The following is a 23348-nucleotide window of genomic DNA, read 5'->3' on the forward strand; positions in this document are numbered from 1 at the left end:
AATCATTTAAAGACAATGAATTTTAGGAAGACGACACGTTTTAAGTAGCAATACGTTTTGAATCAAAGATCGATTCGTATTTAAAGAAATCGAATATACAAAAATCGATTACATCCCTACACTGCATGAGGTCATTGATTACTTACGTGATCACATCTCGCATCTGACTATGACTTAGTTCAACATTCAATGTGATCATATGATGTGATGATGGGTCATAACATAACCTCTACGTAACGTGTTAATTTAAATAGTTGTAGAATATAAGTGATAATATCGTTTTACTATAGTTATTCAAATTAAAAAAGAAAGTGATTTTAATTCATAAACATTGCATATAATATAAATATCGTGTTTGTAAAACGAGGAATATAGACGAAACTGTGATTAATCAAAATTAATAATAAAAGTTTTAATTATGGCTGAAGATTGCAATTCGATTGTGATAGTTAAAGCAAAGCCAGTTCGTAAAATTTTTAAAGCTCCAGTTAAAATAAATAAAATTCCAGAAGCAATTTTAAACGATCCTCTACTAAATGCAGCAATTGCCGCACTACCTAATAATTATAATTTCGAAATCCACAAATCCATATGGAGAATCAAAGAAGTAAAAGCTAAAAGAGTTGCGTTACAAATGCCAGAAGGACTTTTGATGTATTCTACAACTATAGCTGATATTATAGAAGAATTTACAAGTGCTGAAGCTGTTATAATGGGAGACGTAACTTATGGTAAAGTATTTTTTTTAGATATAAGCTCATGGTAATAATACTATGGATTCAAAATGTAAGGAGGTATTTGCTTAAAAATAAATCTTGACAATATTTCCATTAATTTATTAACTGTCTATTAATATGTATATGCTATTAATTAGAATAAATTTTTTAGAAAAAGAAAATATTAACTTGAATAGAGGTTTTAAAAAACTTGTTGCTATTGTCTTGCTATCAGCAAAATAGTATCAAACCTCTGCATTGATAAAATAAAATCTACTTCTTAGAGTTAATTTGAACAAATATCTCTCTAACGCTGTTGAAATATATATTTACATTAAAATGTTCTCTATGTAGGAGCATGTTGCGTAGACGATTACACAGCAAAAGCATTAAATGCAGATTTTTTAATTCATTACGGTCATTCTTGTTTGATACCTATTGATCAAACAATTGGAATTAAAGTACTTTATGTATTCGTAAATATAAAAATAGATGCTTCCCATTGTATCGAGTGTTTACAAGCCACTCTACCGATTACAACAAAAATAGCTCTTGTAAGCACTATTCAATTTGTTGGAACTTTACAAGCAATTGCAGTAGAAATGAAGAAACACGGGTATGAAGTATCTACGCCACAAAGTAAACCACTAAGTCCTGGAGAGGTACTTGTATTCTGCAATAAAACTTATACTGTACAAAATGAGTTTGAGTTTCATATTTCATATTTTAAATCACAGATTTTAGGTTGCACAGCACCACAAATTCGGTGCGCTGATGTTGTTGTTTATGTTGGCGATGGTCGATTTCACTTGGAAGCAGTAATGATTGCTAATCCAAGATTAAGAGCATTTCGTTATGATCCATATGAAAAAAAGCTAACCGAAGAATTTTATAATCATAAAGAAATGCTTAGAACTAGATTAATAGCTATAAATAATGTGAAAGAAAGTGGTATATTTGGACTGGTTCTAGGCACTTTAGGCAGACAAGGAAGTCTCAATGTACTGAAAAATATAGAAAATAAGATTAAATTAATGGGAAAAGAAAATGTTATTATATTACTGTCTGAAATATTTCCGGATAAAATTAAACTATTCAAAGATGTTGATGCTTTTATACAGGTAATATTACTTTATGTCCATGAATTTTCATTTTTAAATGAAAATATAACAATATTTCATATGAAAAATTTTTCAATAGATTGCGTGTCCAAGATTAAGTATAGACTGGGGTACAGCTTTCGAAAAACCATTTCTCACACCCTATGAGGGAGCTGTTGCTTTAAAAATGATAAACTTTAACACTGAAAAGCCATATCCTATGGACTATTATGCTGCTACTAGTCTTGGACCATGGACGCCTAATCATAAAGAATCTGAGTTAGAAAAACAGACTGACACTTGTTGTGGCAAATGTAAAGATAATACATAAACAATAAAAATCAATTTACATGTATATTTATATTGTTACAATTTCTAATTTGGTTAAAATTGTACATTTTAAAATTTTTATTCTATTTATTGCTAAATACGAAAAAAATTAAATATATGTAGTTATTCGCGTCTGGACAATAGGCAATAATTATCGTTCTTTAAATTGAATAATTCCTTTTATTTGCATAATTACTTGAAAAATTTGATAACACAGGTAAAAGCAATCAATAAAAAATTAATTCTAACAACATCGTATATTAACAGTAAAGAGAATTTAATTTATCGGTGAACAAAACACGTGTATAAAATATATTAAAGGATATTTCACGCTGTCTCGATGGAGGGTAGTGTGATTATAGGAAGATAGAAAGAACCGCGTGGGCGAATTACGTCATACGCCCACCTGTAGCCGCGCACACGTACAAAGCTTATCATGTACTACGTAATAAGTGTGTGTTAAAAATGAAATTTATAAACATTAAGAAGATCTTACTTACTATTGAAATTTAAAATTAATGAGTATGATAAATTCAAGTTCCTAAAACATTGTGAATAACATATTTTGCAATTCTAAGCGTCTTATAATTTTAGCGATGTATTGTTTTAGTTAAAATTTTATTAAATCTATGAATTTCTTTAATAAAAATATGAAAATTTCTAGATGAATTTAAATTTATATGAACGAAAATTTAAGATTGGTAAAGCATTATGAGAAACATATTAAGAAAAGGTCACAGGGTAGATCGCATAGTTCCCGGGGGTGGAAGGCTGTTTCGGCCGCACCCCGGCATCGCAACGTCAGTTGTCGTTCCAACGTGGCTCAACAAGTACACGCGGTCTCGTGTAATTAGTTCAAATATTTAAAAATGCGTTAAAACAACTGAATTGTCATTACCCTATTTTTTTCCTAAATTCCTTTTGGACAAGTCCGTTGAAAATTTGTGAATTAAATTTATTATAAAAATTAAAGTATAATATTATATTTGCATCTCCATTCTTCATTGATTAACAACTATTAAACGTTTTATACATTACTGTAAGTACATCAAATATTCTAAATAATGTACTACTTTGTACAAAGTTGTTAACATTGTACAAAAATATAGAAATATATAATAATAATAATAATAATACCGTTAATTAGAAAAGGAATATTTTTGAATGAAATCCAAAATAATGAACGGAGACAACTGGGAAGAAAACTGGACTAAACAACGATCACAGACTAGAAGAACAATGCAGCGAAATAGCAAGAGATCTGAAAAATCAGGCTTAAAATTATCAAAACCATCAAGAGGGGCTACACCTAGAGAAAGAACTCTAAGAAGATTAGAAAGTAATGAAAGAGAAAGAATGAGAATGCACAGTTTAAATGATGCATTCCAGGTAAAGATATCTGCAAAGTTTCTTTCATTCAGAATAGTTTATGTTCTAAATAGGATCCATTAATTATTACAATTTGTAGTCTTTACGAGAAGTAATACCACATGTAAGCAAGGAGAGACGACTATCGAAAATTGAAACCTTAACTTTAGCGAAAAATTACATAGTTGCTCTCACAGATGCAATATGTGCAATGAGAAGTGAAGAAAAAACAATAAATCAAGAAAATGAAGTCTCAGAAGCTCAAGAGTCATCAAATAATATGAATATTTGCCTAAATATGAATATTCCAATTCCTTCAAAGTCTTGTAGTTAGGAATGTCTTAATTTGTATTTAGATAAACATTTGTGATGTACTACAATTCTAAAAACTGTGCAGGCCTCAGCAATGACGATAATCGCTATTTGAAATTGAAATCAGTTTCAGTATCATGACTATTTGATGCATATAGTACTTATATTTGTTACTGAAATATTAATTTCAAGTATCTTATAGCCATCTAGGAACAGTAAACTAGATAAAACTATTATTGATTTAACGTAGAATTTTAATTTTATTTACTTGAATAATTTTAACATTATTTAACACTCTTCTAATAACTATTGTGCCAAAGATAACTCATATTTTCATAAAAAAGAGAAAAGATACTATTTTACTATTAAAAACTACCAGTATTAAATTATTGCATACATATATATATATATATATATATATATATATATTATATCACAATTATCTTGTAAATATAAAGTGCATGCTATATTCTTGCAAATATCAAAATAAATATTGTTAATGCAGTAACTACAATGTACAATACAATTTTATTGATGTAAAAATATATTTTATGAAATAACGTCTATTTGTTTACATACATATATGAACAAAAAGTAACATTGAATATACAAATTATCTTGTTTTTCATTTTTAAATGTAGGTATTATTAACACGTTAACAGGCATATCTGCACATATACTTGTTCATAGTACCACGAAGGTTTTCTTCAGAAATTAAAGGAATAAAATTAGAAGGACAAAAAAGTACATTATATTAAATAAAATTATACTAATATATTTCATGTATATACATATCTAGTTTGATCGGGTTCATCATAATTTATATTATGACAATAATAATAATATTTAAAAGTATACAAATATTATAAGTAATTTAATTCTGATGTATTCATTCATTTCAGCAAAACATTACCAGGCGTTACTTATGATAAGGCAACAGTTAACGTGTTAATAAAGTTACCATTCTGTTATTAACCCAACGACGAGCGCAAACATATTGTTAGTACTTTATAAAAAAATCTTTTCTTTCATGGTCGTATCGATCTGTATATTTTCTCTTTCCCTGAAATGATGACTTTCATGTGATGCTACAGATGTACTAAGAATACTGGAATTCAATATGGAAACACGTTTTTGTACAAAGACGAAGTTAATCGTGTTTAATGGATCCGAATATATATAATATCTGCTGCTCAGAACAGCATTCATAACTGGATTATTATACGGATGTGACTTTCCCACTTTTTCACATTGTATATATAAAATTTATAGTTTTTATTATTAGTGTGCCTATTATAGATTACGGTGACTAGCGTTTAGACTGAAGACGAATATTCCGTAGATTTTTATATATATTAATTATAAAAATAAAAATATTTATGTCTTTATAATATTTAGTTTACACATTTAAATAAGTATATTGTTACTATATATTTGAAATACAACATCACTGCCGCATGTACGGAGTATACGGTGCGCCTGCTCATATTACGAAAAGAAGCGCGCTCGTCGGAAGGTTAAAAAAAGACTATACTACTTATATATAAAAGTGGTTTAAAAAAAATCGGTGCATTGTTTAATAGAATAAATAATATATTTACAATACACAAATTAAACTAAAATCATGTACAGAATTATTCCAATTGTTATTTTTCCTTGCAAATTCATTATTATATGTAATGTTAATGTTTCATGTGAAATTAGAAGACTAAATAAATTAACTAAAGCCAAAAGAAATTGGCGAAGTTTGTAAATCCTGTAAATCAACCAATACAGCTATTTGTGTCTCAGAAAATTTTGGAATGCAAATCAATCTTATTATCTGTCCTTCGTTTCCTGTGAATAAATATTTTCTACTTCACCTCTTTCATTATTATAATAAAAAAATAGGAATTGTTTAAAAATATTCTTACCTGTTAATAATTTGGTGTCATATTTGTCCATATTACCAGCAAAATAAATGTCAGGACATTCTGTCATAATAAATGGATCAATGTTACAAAATGGATAAGCTGGGACAGTGTCTGGTGCAGTTGGTGCATAATGTCTCCAATCTATTGTTTGTTCTAGCCATGTTAATGGCGACTCATTAACGAGTCCAGCAACTTTCATAATATCTAAAATTGGTTGACCACTAGACCCAGCTATGATACGAGAGTTAATACTACCAATCCAAGGATTTGTAGCTCCATAGAAACTCTTGAACCTATATTATGTAAATATAGGAGAATACTTTACCATAATAGAATATAAACGTGTAATAATTACCTGGAGCATTGAGATAATATGCAAGGATGAAGTGATTGTTGAGGCAATGTGTGACAAGTCGGGTCAAATTCACCAGGCATTAATATTATAGGGCAACACTGTACTATAGGAAGAAGAAAATTGTCCAATTTGTTTGCTGATATTGTAGCCTGTTTGTAGTTGGTTTCATTAAGTGTTTTGGATTCAAAATATTCTTTATGATCATAGATTTCTATAGATCCTCTTATACTATTTCCTAAAATAAATTCAATTTATATAAGCTAATTCTTGTAAAGTAATTTAGTTTCTTTTAACATAAAACGAAAGATAAAAAAATCCAATTAGACCAGTAATCGTAGAGAAATAATTTACGCAAGGAGCAAAGTAGATAACGCATACAATTGCGACGTAACGTAGAATGCTTCTATCCGATTGTAGTTCAAAACTGTAATATTCATATCGTAGACGCACCACGCCACTGTGTGGGACCCAAGGCGCGTGTATCACCTATCCCACTCCTTGCGTAACTTATATATAACTTATGTTATATATGTTCTATTCTACCCTATCCTATCCTATGCAATTTTATATTCTATATTACAGAATTGCAAGATTATGTCAAGGTTATGTTTTAGATGTATTATATACATCCTATCCTATGCAATTCTATGTTCTATATTATAGAATTGCATAAAATAGGAGAGGATGCTATATAAACTATTCTATACTACCTGTATATTCATACCTGCTATAATAATACACACTATGGCTGCCACATCTGTTTGAACCTCTGAGCAACCAATCATTCCAGTTACCCATTCAGAGAACAGGTTTAAATTTAATAGTTGTGTATTATTGACTAGATCTAAACCTGATATTATTAAAATCTTTCCCAGTTGTTCCAATGGTTTAATGATTGTAGCTAGTTTTGAAGTACATCCTGGATAACACCAATCAATTACCTACAATTAATATAATTTATGTAATGCAAATAATGTAAATTTCACATGTTGCTTTGTATGTTAAAATTTGATTTAAATATTCTGCTACGTATTTTATGTTATTTCAAAGCCATCCACTATAGCTGAAGAATACACAAACTATTTCTTTATAATTGTAATATTCAAATTTGCAGTAGATTTTAAGCAACAGACTGTTGCATTTCAAAATCAGATTTGAATCTGACGAAAATCACACTAGAAGAAAAATAAGACTAACCACCATTATTCTTAAAATATTATAAATAAAATTTTTCTTTCCCATAAAGTATTTAAATATTAATGTTATGTAGAAACTAGACAACTAAGAAAAAATAGTTTGTGCATTTTTAGTTACAATATTGATGCCTATTTTTGATTCAGTACAAACAAAGGAAATTATACAAATTATTTTTATGAGTGATTTGTAACATAGTAAAATTGATATTTACATCAAATTCACCATTTGCTAATTGATGTCCAAGTACAGCACAAACAATACCAGTAATCACTCTTTGAATATTCATGTGATTTCCAACCAATTTAACGCGTAAAGCATCGTCTTCCAAAAATAATATATCTTTGAATGATGCATAGTTTGTTCTTGATGAATGAGTCGGTAATTGAAGTTCTTTGGTAAGATCCTGCAGTATTGATGGTTTCAGTTCTTGATGCTTGTATAAAGTTCCTATTACAATGTAATTATTATCTTGGTTCTTTTCGACTAATTCTGATAAGGTAGCCACCTCATATTGGGCTATAATAAAGTATACATTAAAAATCTAACCTAAAATGATAATGTATGCAATAGATGGAAGATTTTTTTTACCCCACTTAGCCTTTGCTTTTTGTAGAAGTTGATCCTTTAGTGCTGCTAACCTTGCATTATATATACTATGATACTGCACATTAAAATTTTTTGAACATATTTTAAATTGTTCAAAATCTTTAAATTTCCAAGATCTACGGGGATAGGTTAACGGTGAGCAATATTCCATTATACATATGTTATGTACTAGAATATGTACCTACTTATATCAGTGCCTTTAATTAAATGACGTATTTTATATTACATGCTGTATACATATAACAACTGCAAATCGAAGTAATATTGTTATAAAATTATCTTTATCTACATATACTATCAATATTACTCATATATATTTTCAAACATTACTGCAGTGATAAAATTGATAAAACTATATACATGTAATCCAAAAAATGATTATCACATTAAAAATGACAAATTCTATAATGATGGTAGAAGTTTCCAAATTTTTCAAACGATTTTATCTAAAATGAATGATTTAGTATATTTAGTGTTATATATCCATTTTTAGTGAAATAGAAAGATGTGATCTATTAAAAATTAGACTGATGGTCAACATCTTGTTAAAATAAATAAAAGTATAATAAAAAAATTTATGATCGAAATAATGATCTCTCATTAATTAATATTTGATATTACCATAAATAAGTAAAATACAGCAACTTCTATGAAACTTTATTTTTGGTACAATTGTATCGACATGTTATATAGCTATTGTATATAGTATATCTGAAATTATTTTCAGGCTATAGCTATGTATGTAAAGTAATTTATTTTGCGTTAACATTAGTTTTAACCCTTATTTTTGAACTATATCATAAATACAAAAATGTTGCACAACCTCAAATACATAAATATCGAAAAACAAATTAAAGATACAAATAAGAGAATGCATATCATAAGATTACATATTACCCAATAACACTGCAATGTATATTGTTATGTCAGTTAATTAAAAATTTATGCCGGGTTTGATGGTAAACCCATTGACCAGGCATCTAGTAATTTCTTATCATGAGGACCAGCACCTAAGCTAAGCATAAGTCCTGAAAGATCTTCACTATGACCACGACCTCGCATAGCGTGAATCACTTTCGCAATGCTATAATTATAACAGAAATTATACTTTTAATTTTTACATATTCAACAGCAGTATTTTGAAACAGAATTGAGTAATATTAAATTCAATTAACAATTAACTATTACAACTAAAATACTTCATGATTGACTTAAGGATTTAATTTATGACAACTGATTTTACAATTCATAATTCTTGATTATTAATTCTTTGAAATCGCAAGTAGTGATTAATCAATAATTCTGTTATAAAATAAGAAGATAAATGATATACTTTGCCCACTCTTCCTGTAGTGCTGCAAGATGTGCTTTTAATGTCGAATTGCCTAGTTTCTCATTATCGAGTGACTTTTCAATCTTTACTAGTAGTGTTGGAAGTTTCAAAGGTAATGTGCCTGTCCATCTAACAATGTGTGAATTTGTATTTTCAATTTTGTGTTCATTGGATATAATGTCCAATCTGCATACACTTGCACATGGTAAAGGAACTGCCACCGATGTATCTACACCTGAAATCAATGATACAGTTGGTTATTATTATTATATTAATATTTTATCAGACATTAAAATTTGAATAAAATAGTTTATGAAAATGTGTATATACCGATGAAGTTACACTTATTAGGATCCATATATTCTGTAGCTTGAGTCTTGACTCTTCGACATGCACATGGAATAAGGGAACTAAGGCCATACAAAAACTCCAACCTTTCAAAATTTGGACCTCTTATTAAAATTTGTACACCTGTTAAACTAGAATATAAAAGTTGTCTAAATTGATCCTTTCCTAATATGGATCTTAAATCTCTGAGTATCACGGTGGTAGGTTTTCCCAAAACTTCTGAAAATTCTGAGTTTGTTTCAGATTCGTTCGACGTTAAATTTAAATTAACAGGTAATTTAGCATTCACAAAAGTGAATCCTTCATCAGTTTCTAGGAAGGAAATTATTTTATCGATATAGACAAAGTTAGATATAAATAATTCTCTCAAGCACAATATATTTTGAAATACTAACCAATCTGATGTTCCAAATCATAATTTAATTCATCGTCTAACAAACTCATAGGAAAAATTTCTATGAAATGTCTCGCTCCTGCACTAAGAATCCATACTAGCCACATGTGGATTCTAATATAATTATAATCTGTTAATATTTTATTTAGTAAAATTATTAACTAGCATGCATCAAATATAAAACGGACCTTATAAAAACATGTTTTTCATTAGTTATTTCACAAAAACTTCTGGGTTGCGTATGCGAATTTTTATATGAACCAGATCCATTATTAACTGTTGCAAGACGAACAACTCTTTGTGGACATTCTGCTTCTTCCACATTGTATTTCTTTTCTGCAAAGTCTTGCAATTCTCTAATTATTTCCTTCAAATTGTCAACTAGAAAAGGCCACATATTTAAGAGAAACTGTTTGTCCCTCATGAAAACAATGAAACTGCACCACCTTCTGATTCCTCTTGCCTACAAAAATGACAAATAATCCTTCGTATTGATGAAGTTTCTATTTCCAATGTCTCTAAACGTTAACTTTATAATGATTGAGATGATTTGAATAATTTGTTGTAATAGCTACCAAACATGCTTTTTCGTTGCATAATTCACCTGGGCATCTTTTAATGTAAACGTATGACTTAAAACATGCCCCCTGTATTCATCTCCAAAATAGCAAACACCTTCTCTTCCAGGATATACTTCGCAACTTAAACTCCTTATAAAAATAAAATTAAAATATGATAATTTACTTAGAAATATATCTGTGACGCGTACATTCACATAATTATCTCTTTATGGTCTAGCTACTGACAAAATAACATTTTTATATTAATGCATTTAACAATGAATCTTTTAAAATATTATAGTCTGCAACTTATAGATTCATTACATAATATTATTTAACTCTACAAATCTTTCCACAAACATTGTTGAAAAAATTTATGCATTCAAAGTATATCATTCAATAAACATAATTACAGTTTATATCTTAAACCACAAAGAGATAAAACAATGTAGCAAATAACATTTCAATTATTATACCTAAAACATGCGTGTTTTAATAAGCACCAAATATCTTGAGTCAACGATTGTTGAGCAGATAGGAATGATGTCTTAGTTTCATGTTCGTTACTCAAATATTTCACATTACCAATGCTTTGACATCCTTCGCATTCATACTGTCCATCCTCCAATATGTTTTGACTACGTCTTAATATTTCCTTAGGCCCATAGAATTTTAATTTCTCTGTACTCTGATTATCATAATTATGATACGTTTGAGTCGTGAATATCACTTTAGGTCCGTGTGATTCACAAAAAATACATAATGCAATCACAGCATTCATTTTTTTTTTATGTATGTATTATAGAAATGATGGCTTCGCACACAGAGTCATTTTAATATCGACTTAATTTTTAACTACAATACGTAAATCTCTTCATACATGTTAAATCATCGTAAGGAAGGATTCAAATTTCAAAACCTAACCTCTGTTTCTGGTATTGGTTAGAAGATAGAACGAATGTAACACAATTCAACTTGATCACCGATCTGTTTGCAGTTCACGTTTTTAAAACAGAACATATAACTTTTTTTTTAGCTTTTCCACGTGACAAGACAAGAACGAAGACAAGTCAAAAGCACGTGACATTATGATTGTCCCTTTCTTTATATACGTTTATTTTTGATTCGATGAAGTATGTTCACACAACACATTCAATTTTCACGTCTTCGGATAAGTGAAATAAAAATATACACATTCACATAGCACAGCAGGAAATTCATCATAATGTACATGCAATACGCAACACGATTAAAATGTTGGTCAATTTTTTTTCTTGTAAATGATGGGTAACATCCATCGTTGCCACAAACAAAGACGCAATAGAGCACAGTGAGCAATCTGAAACAGAATGCACAGTAAATATAGTATACAAATTGCCAACCAATCAGAGTAAAGAAAATTTCTACGTTAACCCCCGCTAATATCGTAGCGAACTCCGTTAGCGGGAATAGTAGTAGACATTGCTTTGCTCTGATTGACTGACGATTTACACTGTTAAGGCAGGATTCATTGCCGATTGGATGCGCAGTAAAATGGTGGGGATAGAGAAAAGCTCCTCTAGCGAGTAGGCGAGATAGACGATTCTAAAATGCGAGAACTGACTGTACCGACTGTACTTTCATTTGCTTTCGGTACCGAGTTTGACAATTCTATATTATAGCTAACGAATGCAATAAATTGAATATTCACAATTACATATTATAACAGTTATACAAATATTATTAAATAAATCATGGTGAGCAGATAAAATCAAACATTACAGATAAAAACGTATCTAGTATCAATTTTACCCAATTCTAACCCCAAATAATTTGGAGATTATTTGACAGTGAAACGATTACAAACATTATAAATGCTGCATATATAACTTCTATCTTTATTTCCGTAACATTTACGATATTAAAAGAGGGAAGAGTGCTGTTTGAAAATAATTTTGTAATTACAGCTTGTTTTAGTATTGGGAGATTTGCATATTCCACATAGATGCAGTAGCCTTCCAAGTAAATTTAAGAAATTATTAGTGCCTGGTCGAATACAGCACATTTTATGCACAGGCAATCTATGTACAAAAGAATCATTTGATTATTTAAAAACATTGGCCAGCGATGTGCATGTTGTTAGAGGAGACTTCGATGAGGTATTTTCAATTTCAGATATAATAATTATTTAAAGCTCTTACACATTATTCATTGTTGTTTTAGAATTTGAACTATCCGGAACAAAAAGTTGTTACAGTTGGTCAATTTAGAATAGGTTTATCGCATGGACATCAAGTTGTACCTTGGGGAGATCCTGAATCGTTAGCCTTAATTCAAAGACAATTAGACGTTGACATTTTAATATCAGGTCACACACATAAATTTGAGGCATACGAACATGAAAATAAATTTTATATTAATCCTGGCTCGGCAACAGGAGCCTATAATCCACTCGATACGTAAGTTTACTTTATAGTTTTCATTTCAATTAAGATTTAACTTCTGATAACTGTATTTAATAATTTTATAATAAACATTTGTACTCTATAGATCAGTCATACCATCCTTTGTCTTAATGGATATTCAAAGTTCAACAGTTGTAACATACGTATATCAACTTGTTGGTGATGAGGTAAAAGTTGAAAGAATTGAATACAAAAAGAGCTAAAATTATATAAACATTGAAATACAAATGAACTAAATTACAAACTATGTCTTTGTAACATACATAACTTTGATACTGATCCATGTACTATTCATGTAATATCTCAGGTGCATTTGAATTAGTATTAGCATTTATTTAAGGATTTAAATTGTATAAAACATTAATTGTAAATAAAATAAAGTATGATGAATTTCAATTGTATCTCATTTACTCAATGATTATATTATTAAATATATTTATTTTCTATTTTCCAATCTTAGATATACACATTCATTCACATGTATGTGAATTACGTATTTGTTCCAATTGAATAGTTCAATCCATGCCTTCCGTCACGTACGCATATTTAAATACGTATGAACAAATATCGCATTTAACATGACCTACTTTCATTCAAATATTTTTGTACGTACAATATTTACGTTTGATCTCCGTATTTCGGATTGATCTCAAACGTAATTCCTCGAATTTGTTTGATCTTAAAATACATTACTAGGTAATGAATGTTTTCTTATCACAATACAATTGATAAGTTTAAACATAAGCGTAACTAATAAAAACAGATCAAATAAGTAACAGAAATATATAGTTTTGCACAGTTCCTTTTCGGGTAAGGAAAGATTGTTTTTTTCATTAATTTGTTCTAATTAAGTAAAATTTTTCGATTGAAATCGACGATATTTCTTCACCTACTTTCTTCGCATAGATATTACATATATGTAAAAGAATTGGGGGAGTAGAGCTTTACTAGTAGTAGACAACTTTAATCTTAATTTACGTCACTGATATATCGCTTCCCTTTTATCAATTTTTACGAGTTTCACCGTACGTTTTTATCGTTATAGAAGTTCATGGTTTTATCTGGGAGAAGAGAACGTGCGAGGATGCTCGTATGTAGTCGAGAGAAAACAAGAAAAACGGGAGACTAACCGTTTCTGCGCATGAGTGGTAAAAAAGTGGGGATTTAAGCAACCGAACAAAAGGGGCCCGATACTTCTCTACTGGTTAGAAATCAGTTGCAGGCCCTTTGGAGTAATTGTGTAGATTTTCGTTTTCCTGTGTGCTTCTATAACATATACTTGATTACACGAAAATTCATAGAGAATATTGCTCTATTTTACATCAAAATGGCAACGACGTTATTACGAACGGGTTTACGATACGTGATATCCAATGGAGTACTTGAAAAAAGAACAATTTCAGTTTTGTGCAATGGTGTAATTCATGGGAAGGAAAACATCGATCTGCCTGAAGAGAAGCTAAAGGCAAATTTGTATTATTTTATATTATAGTAGAAGAAAATATAACTTATAAAGTTTTTCATTCGACAAAGACTGTGGCGCGATTACATTGAATCTGATTGGTCACCATTGTTGACCACTAATAATTTAAATTGAATTAATATTTTTATATATTCTCAAAACAAATAAAAACGATTGCATTAAAATTTGATCGGCGTTACGTATGAAACCTGTTTTATTTTGTAACTGTTACGATTCATTGTACTCACAATCAGTACATATTTATCTTTCATTTCAATGTTTCAAGTGTTGCGATGTTTCACTTTCAAATTTTATGTAAGCGGATAAAGAATATAGGTGGCACGGGTTTAAATGTTTAATGAAAACAACAAATATATATCAGTATTCCAATTAATTTTCTACGATGTAAATGAACGAACACTTTCCGCTATTTCTTTTCTTTTTCACATTTACATTAACTTTAAATATACATATTTCACAATGAAATTTACTTAGCATAATTGATTTTCCACCTAAATGATTAATGTATATTTTGAATAGCTAATATTACAAAAACTCACGTTGTTGAGTAGTTACACGTTGAAAGAACACGACCTGCAATAGAATTTTGTTTATTAATATTTATGATGCTACGATAACAATGATATACATAAAAGTGTTAATGGAATATTATAGTTGCATATAATATGTATTCAATTTCTTTTTTCATTTATGTTGTCATGTAAGTTGTGTATTTGTTTTGATTCTAGAGCCGTGACATTGTACGACGAATGTATAGTAAACGCCGTGTACACTATACAGGACTCTCAACATCTACGGATGAGCGAGACGAACATGATAGTGACTCGGACAATGAACACGAAAGAGTAAGACAATATTTTTTATTTCACAATTTATGCTGTTCTTTCATTGTTTATGTCAACAAACAACACATAACGAAAAAGACATGCAATATCATTCGATTATACTTTCTTTAGTATAAATATAGTCAACAATTATGGATTATTTCTCGAATTAAGAATAAAATATTATAATAAAGTTAACAATATAGTACCAAAGTAATTGATACATTAAACGGTGAGCTCATGAAAAAGTAATCATTACTTTTATGCAATAAGATTTTCTTTTTTCATATAAGAATATATTTGCGTAGAAAAAAGTATACGCATAGAACAAAACAGTTTTTAGATTTCCACGTGTACGAAAAATAAAACGTCACACGTATCTAGACATACATACATGTGTACACAGATTCAAAACGTAATTGAGCAATATTTGGGGACCGACCCCACTGGTGCCACAGCCCGCAGCTCGATTCGATCCCACGCTTTCGATATGTAATACACATCGTTTTCTTTCTTTTGTGACCTGTATAACCTTGAGCAGTATTATGTATGCCGTATATCATTGAACTCGCTTCAACGACCGTTTTCATATAACACACCTTTTAAAACGGAATAACTGCTTTTTAAAACAGGGCAAAACGACTTAAGTTTTTTTTAGACAATGATTAAAATACCTTCTTTCCTGTTTTTTTACTTTTTCTTATCCGAGCCTAGAACCAACCTAAAATAAAAAAAATGCCTCACATAGATCTCGGCAAGTTATATGCATGTTGAGAATTCAATTGAAATTGGTTAATCCAGATTCGAGTTACAAGCGTGGAAAGATTTCAAAAACTGCGCTCTGTTACGTTAACACCGACGATAATAAAAATAATGTAACACATATTTTTGATGGAAATATTTCATTTTTAGGGAGTATCACATTTCTGGAGACGAAAAATGCGAACATTACACAACCATTTAGACGTTAATAAAGATGGACTTATCAGTTATGATGATTTCATGCTGCTTGCAGAAAGATTCTCTGACTTAGGGCATTTATCTGAAGAGGCTAAGACTGAATTCAAAAAAGTACTAAATGTAAGTATTCTGTATGTTAATAGAAATAATATTTAGATTAAACATTTCCTAATTTTTTTGAATGCTCTAATTGCTCAGCCAACAAAGCTCTGTAATAACTCCAGTACCTTAACCCTTCATGATATGTATAACATATGTATGTGTATACAGTGTTAAAATATATACAATTTTTATTTCTTTAATAAAGTTACTTAAATTTTTAAAAAATAAATTTAGTTTTTGAATTTTAGTTTAATCTGAAGTATGGATTCGAATTGTTTGTTTAATAATACTATCGTCAATACTGTTTTATATTCCAATATTTATATAATTTAAAATTTATATAACATAAAATTGAGTAAAAGAGTAAATTCTCCTCAAATGTCCCTCAACATGTAATAAAAAATGGACAACATGTAAATCGCATCTCATCTTTCCAAGTTGACCATTTTTGTTTACAGGTTGAGGGACAATTAAAGTGAATTGCTGCATAAAAAAACAATTATTATATGATATACTTAAAAAAGAAATAACAAATAAACTATTAAAAAAAGTTGAACATTCACTTATATATGTACATGTTTATTTAGGACATGTGGAGGGAACAATGGGGTGAAATCAGTCCATATAATCTCATTTGTATTGAAAAATACTTGGAAGAAATGCATCATGTTCTTAATGATTCGTCGTTAAAAAAGAAATGTCATCATTTCTTGCCATTTTTATTCAAAGTAAGTGTTTAAAATAATTAAGTCCGTTTATTAGTGATATACGTGATCAGGTCGAGGCGGAAACGCGAATGATTTTCGAGATTTCTGAAAATGTTCGGGATTTTTTTTGCTTTTACAAGAATCCTGAAATTTTCCTCTTCTCAATGAAATTTCGCACATCCCTAATAAATCTGTATAAATGAATCCATTTTTGAAAATATGATGTGTAATGAATTAAAATTGCAGGCAGTAGACAAAGATCAAAGCGGTGAAATTTCTGTGGAGGAATTCAAATTATTTTTCCAGTGTTTAGGTCTTACGCATGATGTAAGTAAAATTATACATATACTCACTATTAAAATTTTTTAGATACGATATCAACAAGTGATTTGATTTAATTGAAAAATGTTTTACAGCACGCAGTTGTTTCCTTCAGTCACATTGATACTAATGACGATGGTAAAATCAGTTTTGAAGAATTCATATCACTGGGCCGTGATTTTTTCATAGATGAAGATCCAAAGAGACCCAGTAAACATTTTTGGGGACCACTAATAGATTGAGCATGTTTTTGTTTGATCTTGTAACTTGTGATATTAAGATACCACGTGTTAATTATTGTTGTAATGACATATGAGTTATTAATACGATTTATTATACTTTCAGTAGAATAAGTTTCTTCTATAAAAATAATTTTAAATAGAGTATACATGTATTTGAAAGATCTTATGTCCTCAACAACAGAATTTTTTTAATGAACATATTTTTAAATATGGTAATGGTTAAAAACTTTTATAACACATTTATATTAAAAAGTACAACCATTTAATAAAAAGTATGAATACTCACTTTTACAAATGTAAGTAATTATAAGAAAATAAATAGACTGATAACTAAATAATCATTTTCTTGGTTTCCTAAGAGAGAAACCTTCTCCCATGAAAGCTTTAAATTCATCTTGATCTTTTACCTGTAACAATAATTAACGTAATCCTAACATTGCACATAGCAATAAGTAAGACAATTTAAAGCTATCTCTTACCTCTTTATTATTAACAGGTTTCATATTACGTAAAAATACAAGGGTCCCTATTTTATATTCATAATCTGGTATTCCCCTAACGTATGTAGGCTTATTTGTAGCAACATCTGATTGACCAAAATCTTTACGCTTTTTACCATCTAATCTATTACCATGCCCTTTAAATGGTACAAAACCAATAGGTGCTGGCATTAAATCAGCAGGGTCTACTATAGATTCATCCTTTACAGTATGTTTTTCTGGTTCTATATAACCCACGGGTGGAGCAAACTCAACATTCATATCACATTCTATAATTCTAACTGCTGAATCTGGCTTTGTTTCCAAGACACACAATTCATATATTCTTTGGTTATACTTTATAGCAATTACATCACCTGTCGTAAGACATGCAAAACTTCTTAAAGCATTTTCTAAAACAGCTTTAGGGTTTGTAATATCTAAGAAATCTTTGGATTGTGGTTGAAACCGTGAGAATGTTGCTGTTTCTAGAGAAACACTTTCAACATTTATCAATTCCGCTTCTTCCACTAAAAGATTAAGCATCATCTGTAATGACGATATTATGGTTTACAATACAGCCACGTTAATATATGTTTAGAGAAATAATTTTGACTCAAAGTAGACTTTTTAGAAAATAAGAATGTAGTTATACTTATTATTTACCCAATATGGTAAATAAACTTTCCCTTCTTCAGCAACAAATTCCAAAACACCGCAATGAGTTACTCTATTAGATTTTTTATTGGTTAATTTGAACAGCATTGGATAAATAATGTTCAATCTGGTAAGCTGTTCCAGAGCCGAAGTTGGCATAATTACTGAAAAAAAAATAGATGTATATTCTTACAGAATAAGCAAATAATCTTATGAAAATAATGATTATTCTCTCGGAAGATAATTGTTCACACATATTACATGGACAACTATAAAAAAAGAGACTTTACGAAATTGTTTATAATAATGAAAATTATTGTTGAATTTTTTTATTACATTAACAAATACATATTACTATTTTGAAAGGTGGAAAGTTCTAAAGAAGTCGTATGTTATAAATGCATTGTTTTCTCAAAATAGACAGTTGAATTTAGTAGAGAGATTAGTTATCAATGAAAAAGAAAGTACGATCTACTGCTTGAAAGAAAGTAATTCAACATTTTCAATATATTGCAAAACTTTAACTTCCTATTCTCAGAGAACAGCGCATCTCTAGCATATAACTCTTTTAGAAGTTTCTGGCTTCTCAATGAGTAGAGCACACCGATTATATTTCAAAGCACAATTAAAAAAATGTAACAACAATTCTCATGTTTATAAACAATTTTTCAAAGCAGTTCGTTTACAGATTTCCATTAAACTTATAGATTGTAGTGAATTGCATTCATAATAGATGACTATTACTTTCTTAACACACTGTACAAGATGACAGATTTATGGCACTAACTTTTTCCTCCACGTTCTACATCTTGACGATAGGCACCTGGTAACATCGACACAGAGAAACATTTATACTGAGTGTTAAAAGATCGTGGAATCTCCGGAAACATATTAAATCCAAACTGAAAGTAAAAATCCATGTTGAGAAACAACGTAACCTCACTTTAAGATAAATTATGTTAAACGGAGCATAATCCTCCTGTTAATTTCCGTCTCGTTCTCATAATTTTTTACCATGTTTGCCATATTTGTCTTGCAACTCCTCAGGATATTTATAAATAGCAGAATCGTCGAAAAATGTTAGAATTTAAATAACAGTGTAACTGACATACGTGTGTACACTGAGAGCAGATGACTCACTCTTGTCACTCACAGTCAAGTGTGAACTCAACGTGTGTTTGAATCCATATTTAATATTTTGTTATATTGGTACTTGTTGCAGTTACTAGTTATGCACGACATGTATATAATAAAATAATTCGAAGTTATTTATTAAATTAGTCATTAAAAAGTTAGAATCGTAATTACTTTTATTATAAATGAAATTTACATATTTTGAGTATTTCTGTTTACATGGACATCAGGTTTTATTTAACTAGTATAACAGAATATCGTTTCCTATATTTTGAAATAGAATACATAGTGAAATTGTCAATACGAATGTTTCAAGTTACATTAATAATTTGATGTTGTATCTACAATTTTAAAATGAGACCTACACTGCCTGCAGTGATGTTATAAAAATAGCATGCAAGATTAAATGCATTAGATTCAATACTTATACTTGTATGCTAGCACTTTTCATGAATGTATATTTAGATATAACAAGGCAAAATGTGGTTTAATCCTTTACTTAATAGTAAAAATATTAAACTATTTTGTAACTTCGTGCATAGCATTAGCAAGATATTCCACATTTTTTGTTGTCACGCCAGCCATGGATATTCTACCATCTTTTGTTAAATAAATGCTATAATCTTTGGTCAGTTTTTCTACCTGTAAGATATTATTGCAAAAATTTAGTTGTGAACACTGTACTAAAAGACTTAGATACAGAAAATATATAATACCTGATTAGGTTTAAGACCAGTATAGCAAAACATTCCAATTTGGTCAGTAATGTGTGACCAGTTTAGAGAACTACCAAGCTTCTTAAGATTATCATTTAACTTTTGGCGAACAGAAATAATACGATCAGCCATTCCTTTCACCTCACTAAGCCAGTGTTGCTTTAATTCCGAATTGCCTAAAACTTCATTAACAATTCTAGCACCATTAATTGGTGGATTAGAATACATTGGCCTAATTAAAATCTTTAATTGTGAAAGAATTCTGTCTGCTTCTTCTTTGTTGGAGCCAACCAACGTAAATGCTCCAACACGTTCACCTAAGGAAAATTATTAATAAAGTTTTTATTTACTATCGTAATTTATTTAGATAATCATTAAATCTACGTATTTACCATAAAGACCCATGTTTTTAGCAAAAGACTGAGCTAAAGCAATTTTATTTCCATCTGCTAGGAATAATGTAACTGCCATTGAATCTTTTTCTATAGATCCTAGAATTTTATATAAATATTTTAGTACATAAATATTTGTAATTTATCTTTTCCATTTTTTGGTAAAACTATCTCAAATTAATGTATGACGAATTATAAACTAGAACATGTGAAAATAATCAAATTTTAGAAGAAATCTTAATTAGAATTGTTAATAAGTAAAAAATATTAAACAAGCGTTAGCAAAGTATTAACAGTTAATTACATTACCTGAAGCAAACCCTTGATATGCCATATCAAAGAACGGGAAAAGATTTCTCTTTTTTGTCAGTGCTGATAATTCTTTCCACTGTTCAGGTTTTGGGTCAACACCAGTAGGATTGTGTGCACATGCATGGAAGAGAACTATAGATTTTTCTGGAATTTTCTGCAAATGATAAAATTGTGAACAACATTTGTAAATATTAATCATTATTTTCTATATGATTACTAACATTTAAATCTTCTAAAACGCCCTTAAAATCTAATCCACACGTGTTCGGATCAAAATAACGATACGTTTTTACTGAAAGATTAGCAAGCTTAAATACAGGACCATGATTGCCCCATGTAGGTATTGGTACATATATATCTTTAGATCCAGGGAAAAAACGTGAGAGGAAGTTTGCTCCGACAAAAAGTGAACCTGTGCCAGAAATTCCTTGTACAGTAGCAGTCTAAAACACATTATTATTTATAATATATAAAAATAATTTATACGTTATAATTCATAAACATATATAATTCTTACCAAACCGTTTTTGATAGCATCATGGCCTTCGCCGAGTGCTAAATTAATACTTTTCTTACAAAATTCAGCATTCCCAGATATTGTTGAATATTCTTTGTCCATTTCCCTTTCTCTAATAATATTTTCTGCCTAAAACAAATTTGAATCAACGAATAACTACTTTAATTATATCTTTCATGCACATTCTATATCTACTTCAACTTCATAGTCATAAAATTTAAATTTTATAATATATACCTTTCGAACACTTTGTAACACAAATGGTTTACCATTGTCATCCCTATATGCACCAACACCCAAGTTAATCTTTTTAGAATTTTGATCTTTTTTATATGCTTCTGTGATGCCTAAGATTGCATCAGGTGGGCCCATTTCAACACCAGACCACCATGAACTATAACATGAAAAACCATGTTATATTAATCCTCCATAGTTGCAATATATAAGGTGCTTTGTCTAGTTGTAACATTTAAAGTATCTCACTTGTTTCTCTACCATAGAAAGAAATGTCAAAGGAAAATATTGGTTGGTTGAGAGAGGCAGACATTATGATGGGCAAAAACATTTATTCGAGATCATATCTTTTGAATTTTAATCATTATAAGTTCAATGAACTATAATGTCATGACTTTCATGCGACCTTGAGTATAAAAAATTTATAAAAGTAGAATAATTGACATAAATAGTGATAATTTATTTCAGCAAGTATTCAAAAAAATGTACATTAACTTCAATATATTTATAGCAACTCACAAATAAACGATTTTCTGACCTTTCTTATAACTTAAAAACTGAAATTAGCATACAATTCTAATCCGAGTTTTCATATTTTTCAGTTTTGTAAGAATGTTCTTATAAACTTCTAATTTCATCCCATAAGCTTCATGAATGTTTCATACTGAAGATCACGCGCTGCTCGTATTATTATAAAATAAATGAACAAGCTTCTATTTTCAAATATATGTGTACTGTATTTTACTATATGCATATATGTGTGCATATATCTGATTTTAATTTTATTTAATTGTACTTAATGTATTTGTCTCACTGCCTGTTAGTAAAAAATCTCAGAGAATGTAATTGTCCAGTATGTTAATACAGAAACTTATGTTAATGGTTTAAGCTTGTGAATATGAAACGAAATACTCATGAATTTATGAATTGCATTTGACTTTTAAGTTATCATTACATACTATTTTAACAAAGGTTAAAAAGGTCAATTGATTGTAATTCTCTTACCTAGATAATCTGATTGTATGTGTAGTAACATTATAATTATTTTTTAATAAGTTACACACAGACGAAAATGTAATGAGCTTTGTGCTTTGTGCCATCTTATTAGTTATTAAGTATAGGCCTATCCTAAGTTCCAATCACTCTGCTCCAATGTTTGGATAGTCGGAGTCTGGAATACTTGTTCTGGATATACTTGGATATACTGTGCTGACGATGACTGTATCTAATTAATGCGCATGTATGCTCATGCGCGTATACATATATACATATTGGAAACCTCGTAATGGCGA

At 29.3% G+C, this 23348-nt stretch overlaps 8 protein-coding genes across 13 annotated transcripts; 4 read left to right on the forward strand and 4 right to left on the reverse strand.

The window, feature by feature from the left end:
- The first annotated feature begins 183 nt into the window (after positions 1–183).
- Dph1 (diphthamide biosynthesis 1) lies at positions 184–2287 on the forward strand. Its single transcript, XM_078181784.1, has 4 exons — positions 184–731; positions 1071–1378; positions 1454–1837; positions 1917–2287. Exons 1-4 carry the CDS (start codon positions 419–421, stop codon positions 2145–2147), a joined length of 1236 nt encoding a protein of 411 aa, XP_078037910.1. The 5' UTR covers positions 184–418; the 3' UTR covers positions 2148–2287.
- Cbp (sarcoplasmic calcium-binding protein) lies at positions 648–17617 on the forward strand. 2 transcript variants are annotated; one of them, XM_078181787.1, is made up of 6 exons: positions 648–731; positions 15188–15304; positions 16196–16363; positions 16933–17073; positions 17299–17379; positions 17469–17617. In XM_078181787.1, exons 1-6 carry the CDS (start codon positions 729–731, stop codon positions 17613–17615), a joined length of 657 nt encoding a protein of 218 aa, XP_078037913.1. In that variant the 5' UTR covers positions 648–728; the 3' UTR covers positions 17616–17617. The 2 variants fall into 2 exon arrangements, with proteins under 2 accessions (XP_078037913.1, XP_078037912.1); XM_078181786.1 differs by lacking the exon at positions 648–731 and adding an exon at positions 14196–14441.
- Positions 3294–4214, forward strand: LOC144470522 (uncharacterized). The gene is made up of 2 exons (XM_078181789.1): positions 3294–3535; positions 3615–4214. The coding sequence occupies exons 1-2, from the start codon at positions 3311–3313 to the stop codon at positions 3846–3848; spliced, it is 459 nt and encodes a 152-aa protein (XP_078037915.1). The 5' UTR covers positions 3294–3310; the 3' UTR covers positions 3849–4214.
- On the reverse strand, positions 4687–8063 carry LOC144470517 (DNA polymerase delta subunit 2). Its single transcript, XM_078181783.1, has 6 exons — positions 7880–8063; positions 7503–7807; positions 6819–7035; positions 6095–6329; positions 5740–6032; positions 4687–5662 (listed from the first exon to the last, which is right to left on the reverse strand). The coding sequence occupies exons 1-6, from the start codon at positions 8046–8048 to the stop codon at positions 5544–5546; spliced, it is 1338 nt and encodes a 445-aa protein (XP_078037909.1). The 5' UTR covers positions 8049–8063; the 3' UTR covers positions 4687–5543.
- On the reverse strand, positions 8525–11866 carry Bhd (folliculin). The gene is made up of 7 exons (XM_078181782.1): positions 11009–11866; positions 10577–10682; positions 10161–10435; positions 9974–10086; positions 9561–9890; positions 9231–9465; positions 8525–8981 (listed from the first exon to the last, which is right to left on the reverse strand). The coding sequence occupies exons 1-7, from the start codon at positions 11311–11313 to the stop codon at positions 8840–8842; spliced, it is 1506 nt and encodes a 501-aa protein (XP_078037908.1). The 5' UTR covers positions 11314–11866; the 3' UTR covers positions 8525–8839.
- Vps29 (vacuolar protein sorting 29) lies at positions 12097–13372 on the forward strand. Its single transcript, XM_078181788.1, has 4 exons — positions 12097–12268; positions 12479–12670; positions 12735–12970; positions 13062–13372. The coding sequence occupies exons 1-4, from the start codon at positions 12266–12268 to the stop codon at positions 13177–13179; spliced, it is 549 nt and encodes a 182-aa protein (XP_078037914.1). The 5' UTR covers positions 12097–12265; the 3' UTR covers positions 13180–13372.
- On the reverse strand, positions 14780–19909 carry Ufd1-like (ubiquitin fusion-degradation 1-like). Of its 5 annotated transcripts, none has more exons than XR_013494141.1 (6): positions 19539–19671; positions 18761–18915; positions 18095–18643; positions 17902–18022; positions 15958–16004; positions 14780–15032 (listed from the first exon to the last, which is right to left on the reverse strand). XR_013494141.1 is itself a non-coding variant. In XM_078181785.1 (5 exons), exons 1-5 carry the CDS (start codon positions 19775–19777, stop codon positions 17954–17956), a joined length of 900 nt encoding a protein of 299 aa, XP_078037911.1. In that variant the 5' UTR covers positions 19778–19909; the 3' UTR covers positions 17855–17953. The 5 variants fall into 5 exon arrangements, 1 of the variants encoding a protein (XP_078037911.1); XR_013494139.1 differs by having other exon boundaries at positions 17406–18022; XR_013494140.1 differs by lacking the exon at positions 15958–16004.
- A 223-nt stretch (positions 19910–20132) lies between these two features.
- Positions 20133–23288, reverse strand: Got2 (glutamate oxaloacetate transaminase 2). The gene is made up of 8 exons (XM_078181945.1): positions 23062–23288; positions 22060–22216; positions 21823–21951; positions 21527–21748; positions 21303–21459; positions 20994–21092; positions 20602–20918; positions 20133–20527 (listed from the first exon to the last, which is right to left on the reverse strand). The coding sequence occupies exons 1-8, from the start codon at positions 23154–23156 to the stop codon at positions 20405–20407; spliced, it is 1299 nt and encodes a 432-aa protein (XP_078038071.1). The 5' UTR covers positions 23157–23288; the 3' UTR covers positions 20133–20404.
- Positions 23289–23348: the final 60 nt, after the last annotated feature.

The sequence above is a fragment of the Augochlora pura genome, chromosome 5 (assembly GCF_028453695.1).
Source record: "Augochlora pura isolate Apur16 chromosome 5, APUR_v2.2.1, whole genome shotgun sequence".
NCBI lineage: Eukaryota > Metazoa > Arthropoda > Insecta > Hymenoptera > Halictidae > Augochlora > Augochlora pura.

What these genes read in the sequence shown, in the direction of transcription:
- Got2 (XM_078181945.1), bottom strand. Translation starts at nt 23,156, where the DNA reads ATGGCACAAAGCACAAAGCTCATTACATTTTCGTCTGTGTGTAACTTA. An exon ending in TGTTACAAAGTGTTCGAAAG is followed by an intron (nt 21,952 to 22,059) that starts GTATATATTATA and finishes AATTTGTTTTAG; the next exon opens with GCAGAAAATATTATTAGAGA. An exon ending in GCGTTTTAGAAGATTTAAAT is followed by an intron (nt 21,460 to 21,526) that starts GTTAGTAATCAT and finishes TATCATTTGCAG; the next exon opens with AAAATTCCAGAAAAATCTAT.
- Ufd1-like (XM_078181785.1), bottom strand. An exon ending in AAGTTTATTTACCATATTGG is followed by an intron (nt 18,644 to 18,760) that starts GTAAATAATAAG and finishes TCGTCATTACAG; the next exon opens with ATGATGCTTAATCTTTTAGT. An exon ending in AACCTGTTAATAATAAAGAG is followed by an intron (nt 18,023 to 18,094) that starts GTAAGAGATAGC and finishes TTATTGTTACAG; the next exon opens with GTAAAAGATCAAGATGAATT.
- Dph1 (XM_078181784.1), top strand. Translation starts at nt 419, where the DNA reads ATGGCTGAAGATTGCAATTCGATTGTGATAGTTAAAGCAAAGCCAGTT. An exon ending in AATGGGAGACGTAACTTATG is followed by an intron (nt 732 to 1,070) that starts GTAAAGTATTTT and finishes TTCTCTATGTAG; the next exon opens with GAGCATGTTGCGTAGACGAT. An exon ending in AACCACTAAGTCCTGGAGAG is followed by an intron (nt 1,379 to 1,453) that starts GTACTTGTATTC and finishes TTTAAATCACAG; the next exon opens with ATTTTAGGTTGCACAGCACC.
- Vps29 (XM_078181788.1), top strand. An exon ending in TTAGAGGAGACTTCGATGAG is followed by an intron (nt 12,671 to 12,734) that starts GTATTTTCAATT and finishes TTGTTGTTTTAG; the next exon opens with AATTTGAACTATCCGGAACA. An exon ending in GCCTATAATCCACTCGATAC is followed by an intron (nt 12,971 to 13,061) that starts GTAAGTTTACTT and finishes TGTACTCTATAG; the next exon opens with ATCAGTCATACCATCCTTTG.
- LOC144470517 (XM_078181783.1), bottom strand. Translation starts at nt 8,048, where the DNA reads ATGGAATATTGCTCACCGTTAACCTATCCCCGTAGATCTTGGAAATTT. An exon ending in AGTGTGTATTATTATAGCAG is followed by an intron (nt 6,330 to 6,818) that starts GTATGAATATAC and finishes AATTTATTTTAG; the next exon opens with GAAATAGTATAAGAGGATCT. An exon ending in ATATTATCTCAATGCTCCAG is followed by an intron (nt 6,033 to 6,094) that starts GTAATTATTACA and finishes TACATAATATAG; the next exon opens with GTTCAAGAGTTTCTATGGAG.
- Cbp (XM_078181786.1), top strand. Translation starts at nt 14,304, where the DNA reads ATGGCAACGACGTTATTACGAACGGGTTTACGATACGTGATATCCAAT. An exon ending in TGCCTGAAGAGAAGCTAAAG is followed by an intron (nt 14,442 to 15,187) that starts GCAAATTTGTAT and finishes TTTTGATTCTAG; the next exon opens with AGCCGTGACATTGTACGACG. An exon ending in AATTCAAAAAAGTACTAAAT is followed by an intron (nt 16,364 to 16,932) that starts GTAAGTATTCTG and finishes ATGTTTATTTAG; the next exon opens with GACATGTGGAGGGAACAATG.
- LOC144470522 (XM_078181789.1), top strand. Translation starts at nt 3,311, where the DNA reads ATGAAATCCAAAATAATGAACGGAGACAACTGGGAAGAAAACTGGACT. An exon ending in GTTTAAATGATGCATTCCAG is followed by an intron (nt 3,536 to 3,614) that starts GTAAAGATATCT and finishes TACAATTTGTAG; the next exon opens with TCTTTACGAGAAGTAATACC.
- Bhd (XM_078181782.1), bottom strand. Translation starts at nt 11,313, where the DNA reads ATGAATGCTGTGATTGCATTATGTATTTTTTGTGAATCACACGGACCT. An exon ending in TGATTTGGAACATCAGATTG is followed by an intron (nt 9,891 to 9,973) that starts GTTAGTATTTCA and finishes TTTCCTTCCTAG; the next exon opens with AAACTGATGAAGGATTCACT. An exon ending in CTACAGGAAGAGTGGGCAAA is followed by an intron (nt 8,982 to 9,230) that starts GTATATCATTTA and finishes TTATAATTATAG; the next exon opens with CATTGCGAAAGTGATTCACG.